The sequence below is a fragment of the Nannizzia gypsea genome, genomic scaffold, assembly GCF_000150975.2.
Source record: "Nannizzia gypsea CBS 118893 supercont1.3 genomic scaffold, whole genome shotgun sequence".
NCBI lineage: Eukaryota > Fungi > Ascomycota > Eurotiomycetes > Onygenales > Arthrodermataceae > Nannizzia > Nannizzia gypsea.
The window spans coordinates 545,805-559,381 of record NW_003345199.1 but is presented as its reverse complement, the minus strand read 5'-3'; the positions used below and the strand labels follow the sequence as shown (position 1 = coordinate 559,381).

General features: G+C 47.9%; 5 protein-coding genes across 5 annotated transcripts; 2 read left to right on the top strand and 3 right to left on the bottom strand.

Annotated features, from left to right (window-relative positions):
* Nucleotides 1–1,100: 1,100 nt before the first annotated feature.
* On the bottom strand, nt 1,101–2,831 carry MGYG_03637 (hypothetical protein; the record flags this gene model as incomplete). The annotated part of the gene is made up of 6 exons (XM_003173412.1): nt 1,101–1,623; nt 1,684–1,710; nt 1,778–1,801; nt 1,916–2,027; nt 2,299–2,527; nt 2,598–2,831. 6 exons carry the CDS (start codon nt 2,829–2,831, stop codon nt 1,101–1,103), a joined length of 1,149 nt encoding a protein of 382 aa, XP_003173460.1.
* Nucleotides 2,832–4,771: 1,940 nt separating this feature from the next.
* On the bottom strand, nt 4,772–5,981 carry MGYG_03635 (hypothetical protein; the record flags this gene model as incomplete). The annotated part of the gene is made up of 2 exons (XM_003173411.1): nt 4,772–5,841; nt 5,915–5,981. 2 exons carry the CDS (start codon nt 5,979–5,981, stop codon nt 4,772–4,774), a joined length of 1,137 nt encoding a protein of 378 aa, XP_003173459.1.
* Nucleotides 5,982–6,639: 658 nt separating this feature from the next.
* MGYG_03634 (oxidoreductase) lies at nt 6,640–8,048 on the bottom strand (the record flags this gene model as incomplete). The annotated part of the gene is made up of 5 exons (XM_003173410.1): nt 6,640–6,857; nt 6,977–7,064; nt 7,135–7,529; nt 7,595–7,690; nt 7,766–8,048. 5 exons carry the CDS (start codon nt 8,046–8,048, stop codon nt 6,640–6,642), a joined length of 1,080 nt encoding a protein of 359 aa, XP_003173458.1.
* A 2,242-nt stretch (nt 8,049–10,290) lies between these two features.
* On the top strand, nt 10,291–11,100 carry MGYG_03633 (hypothetical protein; the record flags this gene model as incomplete). Its single annotated transcript, XM_003173409.1, has 5 exons — nt 10,291–10,449; nt 10,494–10,533; nt 10,676–10,703; nt 10,748–10,839; nt 10,976–11,100. The coding sequence occupies 5 exons, from the start codon at nt 10,291–10,293 to the stop codon at nt 11,098–11,100; spliced, it is 444 nt and encodes a 147-aa protein (XP_003173457.1).
* Nucleotides 11,101–11,769: 669 nt separating this feature from the next.
* Nucleotides 11,770–13,391, top strand: MGYG_03632 (hypothetical protein; the record flags this gene model as incomplete). The annotated part of the gene is made up of 2 exons (XM_003173408.1): nt 11,770–11,940; nt 12,012–13,391. The coding sequence occupies 2 exons, from the start codon at nt 11,770–11,772 to the stop codon at nt 13,389–13,391; spliced, it is 1,551 nt and encodes a 516-aa protein (XP_003173456.1).
* Between the last annotated feature and the right edge of the window lie 186 nt (nt 13,392–13,577).

Genomic DNA, 13,577 nt, shown 5'->3' with positions numbered 1-13,577 from the left:
GAGATGCCGCATCAACAGGCAGCCAAATGACTATTCAGGTCTCCTTGGCCCACAGGGACAACAACACTAGAAAACAGAGCCCGAGAGAGAGAAACAGGCTCTATAACTAGATAACTAATTATCACATATGAAAAAGAACCAACAGAAACGGGGGATATAAATCAAGAGGATAAACGCTAGTTTATCATCATCTTGAAGGCTTCAACTCTGTTCCTCTTTTTCTCATTTCGATGTTCCTTTCCCCCTGCGAGGAACCATTTCTCCGCGGAAGGTCGGGACGCTGACTGGTTGGTCGTGCCGGCCCAGCGTGTGGCATGATCCGCCACCGGGACTGGCAGGTACTTCGTATCCCACCCAAGTTTGGTGGTGGGCGAAGTACCGGAGATCCAGAAAAGCTTGGTTGGAGAAGCTTTGCAGGGCATGGGCTGCTGGTCAGTGTTGGTTATTTAACTAACTTGCTATGCAGTTAGTTACCGCGGCAAACCCCAGCGGTTGACCAACTTCTGCTCCCTCAACTTCAACCAACACGAGCATCAGAGAAGAGAAACAAACAGCCGAGAGAAAGACACAGGAGAGAGAGCACCTTGACCCCTACTCTGTGCGTACTCGACAGGCCAGAGTGATGACGACGACGATGGTATCCTCCCCTGTCCTGACAACGCCGGACTGGCCCCTATCGACGGCAGATCCAGCTAACGGATCCTCCCTCCTTCGTGGCAGCGATAAACTGTTTATCAGAGATAAAAGGCTCAGCCGCTGAGGATCTGGGGAACTATATTAGTTATATATACTCGAACTTAGGTGCTGTTTCTCGAGATAGGCTCCGTTGTGGTGGCCTGTAGGGTGCCCCGTGAAACGGACTTTGCATAAACCCCCAGCCTTGTTCCCCTGCGGGATTCCCGTATACCCACAGACATCAAACTTATACATACCAACCCCTGAGGTATAGGCCTAGCTGTCTTACTATTTATGGTATTGATACGACTAAGCTTGATAGCGACGATCACACGATTCATCCGCAGAACGGGATGGCACTTAATTGCTATTAGTTTTACTAACTAGTTATGTATACAAAGAGTTTGGGCCCAAGCAACTCTCAGCTAGACTCCCTGTACGCTCGCTTTTTCCGACGGGCTGTCCATCCGAACATATACGTCTGTCGTACACATTATCCCAGGCAGTGCGCCCAGTTGTGTCTCGCCGCCGTTTCGAAGTGAGCCGTTACTCTGCGCATCCTTGAGGAAAGGAGGGAGGTGATAAGTCCCTGTAGGTGATACCCTTGAAGCGCTAACTTCAACTTTATATTCACACGCTGATGCCGATGACAATGCCGGCCCAATGCTGCCCACCCTTGCACTGCAATGCGGCCCCCTGTTCTTGCTGTCGTAGCTGTTAATTGGACTGAGCCTATCCTCATCAAACGTTAGTCGGTTGGATGCATATTTGGATATTGAGATCATTCGTATCCTAGAACCGTCGCCTGGACTGGTCGAAGAGGAGTCGTCATCGAGGTTATGGCCGTCATGACCGTATCGACTGATGAAGATTGCATCGCTGTAGCTCTCGAATAAGGGGCGAAGAGTGTGTATTGAACATGCTATTATGGCAATATGGAGTTCGAGCCTGAGACCAGTATTAATGATTAATTTGATATTGCATGGGTATGGAGGTAAGACAACATACGTGCTCAGCAGGAAGAAGATATCGCCCCTAAGGAAGTAGTGTTAGACTCTCCGTTGTCTATCAAAAATATTGAGGCGGAAGAGCAGAGACACACCTATACCCGCTGTCAAGATATACACTGAGTATGGAATGAGCCATCTTGACGATAGCTACGCAGCACCCCCTAGAACATGAACTGTCAGCATATGCTCTCCCCTGTTGTTCACTGCAACAGTTGCAACCATACAGATACCCCAGTCCCACAATGCCAGCAAGGACAATGCCTGCACGCCGTACTAGGCTTCTTGGAGGGAAATAATAAAGCGGTAGGTTCGTGAGAATCAAGTCTGTCACAACATCCTGTCCTGTTGGGTGCATCGACTCCGTCAGCTCCTTAGAAGGTGCCTAGTTAAAGATTAGGGATATGACGAACCACACATAACCACACTAATAGCGGACATTGCCTTGCTCCCAATGCAGGTTTCATCAGACATAGAGTATGTCCAGTACACCTTGATAGGCCGACATCGAAAGATGAATGGTCCAAGCCGCGCTATGGTTGTCACTATTATAAGGCCTATATGGATTTCCCTTGAGCATTTGACATTTAAAGATATAGGGGCAGGGAGATCTTACCCATTAAGCCCTTGACCAGTAGCAGACATGCTTTCGGCTGCGGAATCCGAAGAAACTGGAAGCAAATTGCGACTTTCACCATCGACTTGGCTATTATCAAGAAAATCCAATGGATGTATGATATCAAGGCTAGTCTCTCGATGTCCGGGATCGACATGTCATCCGTATATTCACCCAGCCCATGCCGCGACTCATCTATTAAAAATGCAATACACACGAAGGAGAACACCTGACAACAGCCTGCACATCAGTTATCCAAAAATGGAGAAATATCAACAGTCGCAAAAAGTTTAACCTACGGTTGCCACGACTAGCATTCCGTCATCTGGCCTACAGCGCCTTAGTAGGTAGAACCGAGCGTAGCAGCGTAGCAGGACGATGAGGCATGAGAGTCCCGAGAATATGCCAGCCGTGCTTAGGATCATGGCAGATTTGCTGCCATGGCTGAAGGTTCGCTCAAACGCAAAGTCTCGCTGGCTGCGAGCGACATGAAGGCTGGACGGCAGGCCTTGTGTAGAGACCAACAACCCCATCCTGTCCAGCCATGAACTTGAACCAGAGACGGAGTTGAGGTTAGTATGAGCGCGAAGTATGCTTATTCTCGTCTCATGGCCAGCGGAGGGTACGAGTGGTAAAGCAAGGACAAGGAACAACACAGAGAAGGCGAGGGAAAAAAAAAAGGAGGGTATGTAAGGATCTTATGCTGCAGCTATATATATGAAGGTATGTATATATATCGAGGCTGAAGTCGGTCCTAGTCCTGGTGATAGCGATAATGATGGTGCATGAGAAACGTGTCCCGGTGCGTGTTTGACAGCATGAAAATAAAAGGCGAACGAAGAACTAAATTCTTGACCACGGAGGCGCAGAAGCATACATATACATATTCGTAGGTATGTACTCTGTACGCGGGAGATATAAAGGGACCGTTTAACTGGGAACCTAATGGCCATGAATATGAGCTGAACAACCCCCTCCCCCCGTTTCTCTGCCTATTCGAAGGCTCCTCGCCGGGTCTTGTCCTTTCCTTTCTTTTCTTGGGAGTAGCACTTTTGCTTCTTCTTGTTTTCATGGAGATGCACGAGATTTGCTTTTTTTCTCCCTCTCTCGCTCTTTTCTTCTTATACTTCCTCTCTCGTTAGCTAGGAGGGCCCGTGATACCTCCATCTAGTTCCGAATACACGGAGCTGGATGGTCAGATAAGAGAAGAAAGGCTGCGGGAAGTTAGAAGAGATGAACTAAAAACCACCAGGAGGCGAAGGGGGTTCGAAAGGCTTCTTCTTTGTTTGGCATGGCCTCGATCTGCATCTAGAGGCTTAGTTAGTTACTTCACCATGGAAGTAGCTATTTGGGGATGGGATGGCGATATCACAGACGGTAGGGCAAGGCAGGAGTTGGTTGCATTTTTGATGCCATGGCCTGTGTGTATCCGCAGGCTCAAAGAAGAGACACACACACGGAGGAGGGAGGAAGACGAAGAAGAAAAGAGAGAAAGCCACCATCAACAGGAACGTAGGACAAGGGCAGCACAGGTGGCCGCCCGCCGCGAGAATGGCCAAGGCACAACAGCCATCCATGCTTTTCAAACCATCGACTAGGAGGGAGAGGAGCAGGACCTGCGAGGAAGGGCCAGAATAAGTGAAAAAGCAAACAGCACAGACTAGTCCGAGAGTTTTCACTAATTTTCCCGTGGTGCTCCCGACTCCCGTACGCCATGCACCGTGAGACGATACCAAGGAAAAGAAAACCGATTGCCAGATGGTTTGAAAGGTCGCTACATATGTGGTTCCAGCTATCTCCTCAGCTCACGGAGTACACGCGCAGCTAGCGATGCAGGCGAAGTTTCAATCTGCACGAAGTAGAGAGCAGAATGCAGACTGCAAAAGGTTTAATCTGTCGGGCTTGCCCCCTTTTCCTCCTCATGGTTGAAAGGGTATATATCATATTACTGGAATCAAGCGTGAAGGGAAGGACTTTGTCTGTTTCGAGACTGGTAGAAGATGCGCATGTGGTTGGCTTGTTCGAAAAGTCGATGTATAAAACGGTAGATGTTGGTTGACCTTTGGTTGGGAATCCACTGATCACATTGGTATTTGCTTTTTGTTCATCCTTTTCGCCTGTTAAACTCCATGCATAGCTGGTTGGTGGTATTCGATTCCCGATCTGAATATAAAATAGTCCTAACTAACTAGGTGGCCAAAGCCGTTTTCAGTTGGCTGCGAGCCTGGGTTCATCTTGGTCCATGGCTCGATGGCTGAAGCTTAACGATCTCGGTAGTTGACTATTTGTTGCGGGAACCAGGTCGTATATCGAGGCCAACTGCTGGCTTGAGTTAAACCAAACAAAGAGGAAGCGTCACATTATAGTTAATTGGGATGAGGCTTTTCTAACGAGCGAGGATGTGGGCGAATAACTACTTATTTGTCGTTTCATGGAGCCGCGATGGAGCATCCATGGGGCCCCCATGGGGGAATCAGATAATCTCTGGTCCCCCAGCAAGTGAAACACTGTAGCTAGTTGTCTCACGGATGCTTCGAGCAATGACATGCAGTGGTGTGATGTATACTGTCCCTACTATCAGTTTAGATCTGGTTCCTCCCCAAATAACACCGAGAGCATGGTCGTTGGACTTCCCAACAACCAGCTGTCCAGAGACGTCCTGGATGTCGAAGAAACCCTTGCATCCACCAATGACTGCCCACTCTTTTGTTCTCGTCTCCTGGCCGGCATTCTTATAACAAACACAGCTTTTCACTGTGTTCAGATACCCCTTGACTCCTCGTTCAGGAAGATAAATTTCACTGTTACCAGTAGGCCTCGCCCAATGGTTAATCGTCACATATCCCCCCTGGCCGTGGACGATGACGTTCTTCCCGGATTCTTCTGGCTTGCAGAGGACCACTGCCCAGTCCAACCTGCAGTTGTCGTCCATTGACATCGCTAAACCAGAACTGGCCAGAACGGTGCCAATTTCCTTCTCCTCCTCATTCGCAAACTCGAGGTTATCGGGGGGCATCCCATTTCGTTCTATTTCGTGCTCTTGAGTAGTTGGATACCGGATCCTGATATTCTTCCCTACATCCCTAGTGATCGGCCCTAAAGGATTGTTTTCATCAGCCATATTCATCTTACCACCTAACGCAGGAGCTGATTCTATGACTTTCAAGCGCTTAGGAGGAAACATTTGATTGTCAGCGAAGTACTGACTTGGCTCTTTGCCAGCGAGGGTGGAATCCCCATTGCATAGGCTGACAACGTGATGGCATGCTAAGCCGCACTGCTTGACATCAGGGGTGGCATCCTCGCCAGGCTTAGACAGGAGCAAATAGCAGCTGAAGTTACCCAGAGACTTGTCAATACCGTCGGTAGCAACATAGGTATTAGCAACTAGATCTCCTCGGTATGAATCCCACGTTCTCCAACTCCTCTCATCTCTGGTCTCCGTTGGCCATTGTTCATCTAAGCAGTTATACCACCACCTATAGATGGACTCTGTTGCGCCGCACCAGATTTTTCCCTCCAGTAGCTCAATGAAGAGACCTCCTGACACCATGTAAGATATAGATGGATCATTAGCCTTACCTATCCCCGGCTGAGTAAAGGTAACGAGGCATACCTGAGCATTCATAGATTTCATGAAGTATCTTCTTAAACACAGAATCGATATATGGGAATTCCTGCATAGTGATAAGAACTGTGGTCTTGTGTCTCTCAGAGTGTTCGCCTCCGAGTGTGAAACCCTGACGCCGCTCAAAACAGTCTACGGCCACCCACTGAATCCCTACACTGTCCAAGAGCTCTATGATGCGCTCGGAGACAGCATCCTATTGCGAAACTATCGGATGATCGGGGGCGAGAGAATGAGTGAAAATAGGCGATCTGGATTTGAAGCTCCTGTCAGAGAAGTCCGGGGACGATGCCAGAGAAATGTGCGGATTATAGGGATAGGTATACCACCCAAACCGGTCCATCATGGGAAGCTTGATATTCCTGAATGACGGTAAGATAGTTATTCTTCAAAGTGATAACTTGTATACGTAGTGTTTTACCTAGCTATAACTAATTCAGGCTAAGTATCTGTTGCTATTGTTGCCGTTCTTCTCTTTCGTGAACAGTTTGAAGGAAGTAAAGACTCAAATTGGTGGTGATGCAACAATAATATTGCCTCCGCACCTACTACAACGCTTCCATGGCTCTCGGTGGCACTATCATTAACTACCTAGGCAGTGCAAGAGATTCCTAGTAATTATGGCGAAATACTAATTTATACTCTGGCACCATAGATTCTCGAAGATATATGTATGTTTTAAACGTATATAGGCTTAAGACTAAAACAATACCCTAGGACTTCGGAACAGGAAGGGTAGCTCTCTTTTTGGAGCTCTCCTTTGCAAGTTCAATCAAACTGATGACAATACTCGAATCAGCTGGGTTTACGGGGACCTGCCCTTGGCCAGACAGAGACTTTGCGAATAAACGGTAGAACTCTTTGTAAGTTGGAGGCTCCGGCTGAACAGTCTGCGATGTGAACTTTCCACCAACAGATGTTGTAAGGATACCTAGAGCAGCAGTTAGCTAACGAGTTAACTATCGTGGATCGCTGGTTGCACTACATGCGACACATGTGTTGAAGTGCATGCGCATCAGACATTCGGGGTAGGACTGCTGAACAACGTACCGTGCCTATCACTGGGTTCGCATCCATACTGAGCATCATCTAGTTTTACACCGGCTTGTAATTGGTCTTCTTGAGGGTCAAGGTGATACTGCACAGAGAACTATGGTCAACCTCTTTGCGATTATACGGAAGAGTACGAGGGTGGTATAGTGCCGTACCTTCTTAAAGCTCCCCTTTTCGCCCCTGATCCAGAACCGGAGCTGATTCTCTTCAGGGCTGATAACCCCACTCTTCGCTGTTACCAGCAGTCTGTCATAATGCAAGAGAACGGTAAACGAATCCTCGTAGTTCTCCGTAGTAATCTCACGCTGAGCGGTGATGAAGCCGGTGATCTCGTTTGGTAGACCGAACAGGTGAACTGCCTGGTCTATGAGATGGGTTCCCAGGTCGTAGATGGAGCCACCACCAGGGATGTCCTTGCCCTTCCATGCTTTCTTGATATTCAATTCTGGACGATGGCGATCGAAATGAGTCTCGAACTCTACCACGCGGCCTAGGGATCCGTCCTTGATGAGCTTTGAAGCCGTCACGAAGTCTGCATCCCATCTTCGGTCTGTCAAAATAGATTTTGTTAGAAAAGCCGTCCTGCCTGTAGAATAATAATAGCAATCTACTCACTCTGATACACTGTGAGCAGCTTATCCTGTGTCCTTGCCAGCTCTATCAACTCATCTGCTTCTTTCCTAGTTGGAGTAAAGGGTTTCTCAACAATGACTATATAATAACCCATCCACCAGTCAGTCAGTGGTCTGTATAAAGTATTCCCTCCGGGTGGGTAATCAACCGTACCATGTTTCTTCGCTTCCAGAGCAAGCTTTGCCAAAGCGTAATGGCTATCCGGCGTGGTTGTGATCACCACCACATCGACGGCGCTATCGTTGACCAATTCCTCAGCACTTCGATAGACTTTGCTTTTCGGGTGATCCTTTTGAGCATCGTCTGAAGCTGATGGTGTTCTTTGCACAATTGCATGTAAATTGAACTCTGGGAGGGCGCTGATGAAGGGAATATGGAAGACTTTGGCACTCATGCCGTAGCCGATAACCCCCACGTTGAATGCTTTGGAGGCCATGGTGGGATGGCTATGTATATCTCTGAGGCAGTTGTATGCTATAGATGGATAATGGAGACCTTCTCTAGCCTCCTTTCTCTCTCGACGGTAATAGCCGATACGTTTCTATGCTGTAGTTTGCCCTCTTGGAATATGACGTTGGTGGGCAAACTTGGCTTTGAATAATTCGTTACTTATGAATACCAAGTTAGCTACATTGCCGCAGTTAGTGGCATGAAGGCTTCAACTTCTCCACGCTTTTACCCCCATTTACTACCTTGTCTCAATCAATCGCTCTACCAGCTTTCAAGGCGCCATTTTCCATCTTCTTCCTCGCCTCTATCGTATAAATTGTCGGCTCCCAGTATGAATCGAGGCGGGGAGCTCATGATTCACGTGATGGGCTTATATAAGATGCGATTTATACGCGTTGTCCGCAACGCGGGCCATATCGGGATGCATATAAGGCCGATAAAAGCCATGTTGGCAGAGCAAGCATGTTGATGGCTTGATATTAGACTCGTTCGTCTCGTGGATAACTAGGCCGGTTCGCGACTTGATGTTGACTGCTTAGATCTTCTATTCAGAGCCCAATTCTCAACTCAATGCTCGGTTCGATATCCAATGGGCCTGCTGGGTTTGCTAGCTCGTTCCTTCGAAGAATGTTCGATAAGTCGCTTGACATGATGATCACTGAAGGACCGTGAGAGACTTGGGGGTCGAGAAGATCAACAAAAATCTGGGAAGTGACTTTTTGGCGCAGTGCTTACTCAGCCACGGGCAGTTACGTTGCGCTCTGATTGGTCAGCGCCAAGCGATCCATAACGCGTCTCTGTTGGCTCGAATCAGCAAAACGCCAGCCAATAGTGTCGTTTCTTCAGCCGATCCTCGCCCGCCCGATGGACCCACCCTTCCGCGCTAAATAACCTCGCCTCGGCTGGATAAGGGCTGTGATAGCCGCCGACGTCAGCCGTCTGGGTGTCTGGGGCAAGTCGAGGCCATCAACAGCCAAGGATTTCAGATGTTCCTTGTCATGGCGCAGTCGTCACAGCTTTGCGGAGAGCCGTCGCCTGGACCTTGGATTTCACAACTAGGGAGTGCTACGGAGCACTAAGTATGGAGTAAATGGGGGTGTCACCAAAAGTACCGACACAGATGGTGGCCTTTGGACACAGTTCATGTGGCCCTCTTGGTGAGGATTTGGGTGATTCACCCTGAACTACCGCCAAGCAAGTAGGAAACCGGGATAAGAGGTCTAGCTGAACCGCGGATGAGAGAAAGCCAGTTGCGAAAAGGACGGGGGTGGACTCTCGCGTGACCGGGGAGTTTTTTGAGATTGCATCTTGATTAGCCAACGGACAGACAGAATAAGGGGGCTAGGAAAGGCAGAAATTACCTTAGAAAAGATATGGAGAAGGGAGAGAACAGTATCAGAAGACGAAGGTCAAGGATCATTCATGGCCAGGGTTTAAGGAATGGCTTGTGAGATGTCGCTCCCCAGCACTTTCCTTTGTCTCTATGTCTTCTATATACTAACGATATTATCTAAATCTAGTACTCCGTAATTCCTTATTAAAAGTACTTCTTGTGTCAGTCTCTACACCGAAACAAGCTTTATGGCCTGTCGCTAACGCTCACCGTAAATACTTAACTATGAAGTGAGTAGGGAAGGCTTATCGGGCAGCGGTAGTTAGCTAATGAACTAGTTATTCGACCTGTCAGTCAACCTCTTCCTGATACTGCCTTAGGTTTCTTCTGAGGTATTATCAAGGGTTACACTTCTTTTACCTCCATCTTCCCTCCTGACCCTGCTTCCTCCCCCCAACGGCCACCCCAGACTTCATCCCTCCCCCTTTCTTTTCTTTTTTCTTCTTTCTTTTTTTGTCACGCCTGAGGTCAAAGTCAAGTTAGTGCCGGCGAGCTTAAGCTTGTTCTTCCCTTCTTCTTCTTCTTCTTCTTCTTCTTCTTATCTTTAACCGGTCGCTCGCTATGTTCGGCACTAGCCATAGTCACTTGTCGAGGTACAGATGCATACAAATAACTCTCTGTGTTTTCACTTTTCCCTATTTACTCTGGCTTTACTCTGTGTTAGATAGATTAACTAGCTATATCCGGGGCACGGTTTGATCTTAGTATTCACTCTCTTTATAGCCTAATGGGATAATTATAAGTAACTCGATCTGTGGTTGAGCCATAGTCAATTATATAAGCGACCAACACAGGTAACTATAAACCACAACCTCAAACTACAACTACAGACACGATGGCTCCCTCAAAAAAGACCGTTAAACCTACCTCTGAATCCTCGTCAAGCGAGTTATCCGGCTCCCCTGCCTTGACCCACCTTACGAGCAATCCTACTGTATCCTCTCCACCATTTGATTCTAAACCCCAGATAATAAGCAAGGAGGGAAGGCACAAGGTATTCTAGTATCATCTCAAAAAAAAATAGATGGCATGACTCAGGAGGAGTTGGTGGAGCTCCTGGAGAAAGCTGGGCATTGGGGTAAGTAATATATCTAATATTTTGTTTATTACCTAAATAACTGAATAATAGACGGGGATTTGAACATACTATACGATACTGACGATGATATCAAATATCAAAACGGCAAGAAGATCACCTAATGCTGGACCACAAGGGACAGAAGGCCTCATGCCCCAAGGTATCCTTGGGTAATGTGTGCGAGTCTAGCTAAATTGGAATATCATCCCTTTAGACGGGGAAGCCATAGTTGGGTACAAGGCCATGTGGAAGCTAGAGAGATCTGGCACCGAAAGCACAACACAGAGACCGAGCTTCCCGGTTTCAGTATGTACCCCGTATGTACGTCCGTTTTGCTAGGGGTTTGGGATGCGAGCATGGGTGGGATAACTAGGTTTGTGACATCAGCTTCGATTATTCTATTCAACATCCCTCTTGACTCTCGTCTCTTACAATAGAACAGTCTTCGACCCATTACTTGCCCTATTACTATACTCACAGACACAAGAAGAAGTTCCGATATTCTTGCGGCCCAGGGATAACTACGGAGAACTATATTTTGTGGGGGCTTTGGGCGTGCAAGACTGAATATTTGGGCGGACGCGAGATCCGCTCACTAGCGGCATGCATAAGCACAGATGCATTATTGAACCTTAATCCGAGGTCGTCAAATCTGAGCTGCAGAGGGAGCCAGATGCAGGCGATGATTGGCCTGCATGCAAGCGGCACGACGTCGGGGCTGGAATTGCGTGGACACAGCGATGAGCTTAACTATCTGGGAAGATAGATTTTGATGTCGGGTGGAAAATCTCTGCCAGGCCATGTTTTAAGGGCGAGAGATGGCTGGACCCCTGGATAAGCATACTTTTGACAGCAGCATTATTCCGTGCCGTTACCCTGCTAACGATTGATAAGTTGGGTGGACAAGCAGTTCATTGACGAAGATCAGGCTACGATGACCACTTTTTCCTTGCGGCTTCTGCAGTGCTGGGCTGTGTCCAAGCCTAAAACTGCCCAGGGGGGTTTCTCTGATATCCAAGCCCATATCCTCTCACCATTTTCAGCTTTTTGAGCTTCCAAGAGGTTTTAAGGGGCTTGATTAGTGGCTTGGTTGCAATCGCATTTATATATATATATATAAGAGCCGTCAGCTGTAATGGATCAGCCGTCGTTAGTTCGCAAGAATTCACCCATGACCTAGGTCAAGTTCTTCCCACTGTTTTCAGTTCCCCATTCTTCGCTCGTTGCTCTGGGACCATGTTTTCGAAGATGAATATTCTCCATTATAGCTTATTATTCCCCGTTGTTTTAATATTATTCTCTTTTAAAAATGACGTTTTCGACGCGGGGAGTCTGCTCTCTCGCATCGCCCTTGAGATTATTCCAGAGGGCCTGATATCTCACGCAACCAATTCCAAACTGTCAACGGTATTAACAAAACCACCTGCTGGTCTGGATCTTGCTAGCCGACTTGCAATTGACAAAGAATACTCTCCTAGGCCGTCTCCCGTTTCGACACTCCGAGTTCGCCATCAATAACGCTAGACAACACCCTGGCCAACCTATTTCGCGAACACGGCATTTCGGACTCGATTGTCCTGGATATATACAATGGTTACTCCCACGTCGATATCCACCCGCAACTTCTTCGTGAAACTGTCTACACCCAGGACGAGGATGTCGGTCTCTCCAGCAACATTACCGATGAGAGGCTCGAACGATTCCGAACCCTGGCCCTGACCTACAAGACGGTCAAGTTCCTGCTGGGAGTGGGCCCGCTTGACGTGTACCTGTACCGTCCAGCCAATGCTCCAAAAAACATCGACCGAATTTTGTCGCCTCTACCAGCAAATCAGCGACCACAGTTGCATTATATTGACTTGGACAAGCAAGACCTGCAAACAGAGGTGCGGCGGATTAACCATGGGAAGAAGCTATGGTACTATCGACCAAAATCATACATGCGACAGTTCGACACCCTGGTCAGCCCTGATTTCGCATACAAGATTAACGACAAACGCTTCCTTCTCCACCCCGGCATTCCAACCCCGGATCTAAAAATGTTCCCACTGCAGCAGGGCCAAGATCTGAGGACCTCAGTCCTGATGACAAGGCCGTTGCCGTTCGTCGTCAAACTGCGCCGCTGCAGCGGAAGTCGAGGAACGTGGATTGTCACTAGAGAAGACCAGAGAGAGGAGATGCTTACCGACATGGAAGCATATCAAGCCCGTGGAGTCCCTGAAATTCAGGTTTCCGAGTTCGTACATTCCAGGCGACCTCATTATTCCGTGAACTTTTTCTTAGGAGCGGCTGGCCCGTCTAATGGAAGCTCAATCGTGACTTTCCTGGGTGCCACGGAACAGCTCTTCTCTCAGGCGGGACGCTGGGCGGGCTCGGTGATCGATTATCGAGCACAGAAGCAGATCGAGGAGCAGCTTATGGGTACGATCCAGGCGGTTGCTCGCACCCTAATAGGCTCTTACGTCGGATGGATAGGAATAGATGTCATTATTGATGAGGATAGTAACCGGACGGTGGTTATTGACCTCAATGCACGGCTAACGGGCGGTTTCGTTATATGTTTACTTTCGAACCATTTCCTGAAGGAACGAAGCCTACCTTTGGCTCAGGCCCAAACCTTTAACTATGAGGGTAAACCGGCAGATGTTTACACCCTTTTAGCGCCTTTCATTAACAAAGGGCAAATTGTCGTGGCTGCGGTTACAGAGTCCCTTCCAAACAACTCCACAGCGCAACTAATATTCGGCGGACGAGATCGCGAGGAACTTTTTAGTATGAAGGCTACCATCCAGGAGAGATTGAGTCGCTGTCTAGATCGCCATGGTATGAGTGATAATTCATCCGCTGTTCTAGTATGAAAATTTCAAATATACCACTAGACGAAAGGGAGTACAGGGGGTTTGAATAGACCTAGGTAGTTACCTATCCTAAAAAATGGAATGAAAACAAGATGATTGACTACGTTTAAACGAAAATATACCGCGACTTACTTTGTGGTACCTTTGACGGAGAAGGGTAGCTGGGTAGCACCTGGCAATCTTAAC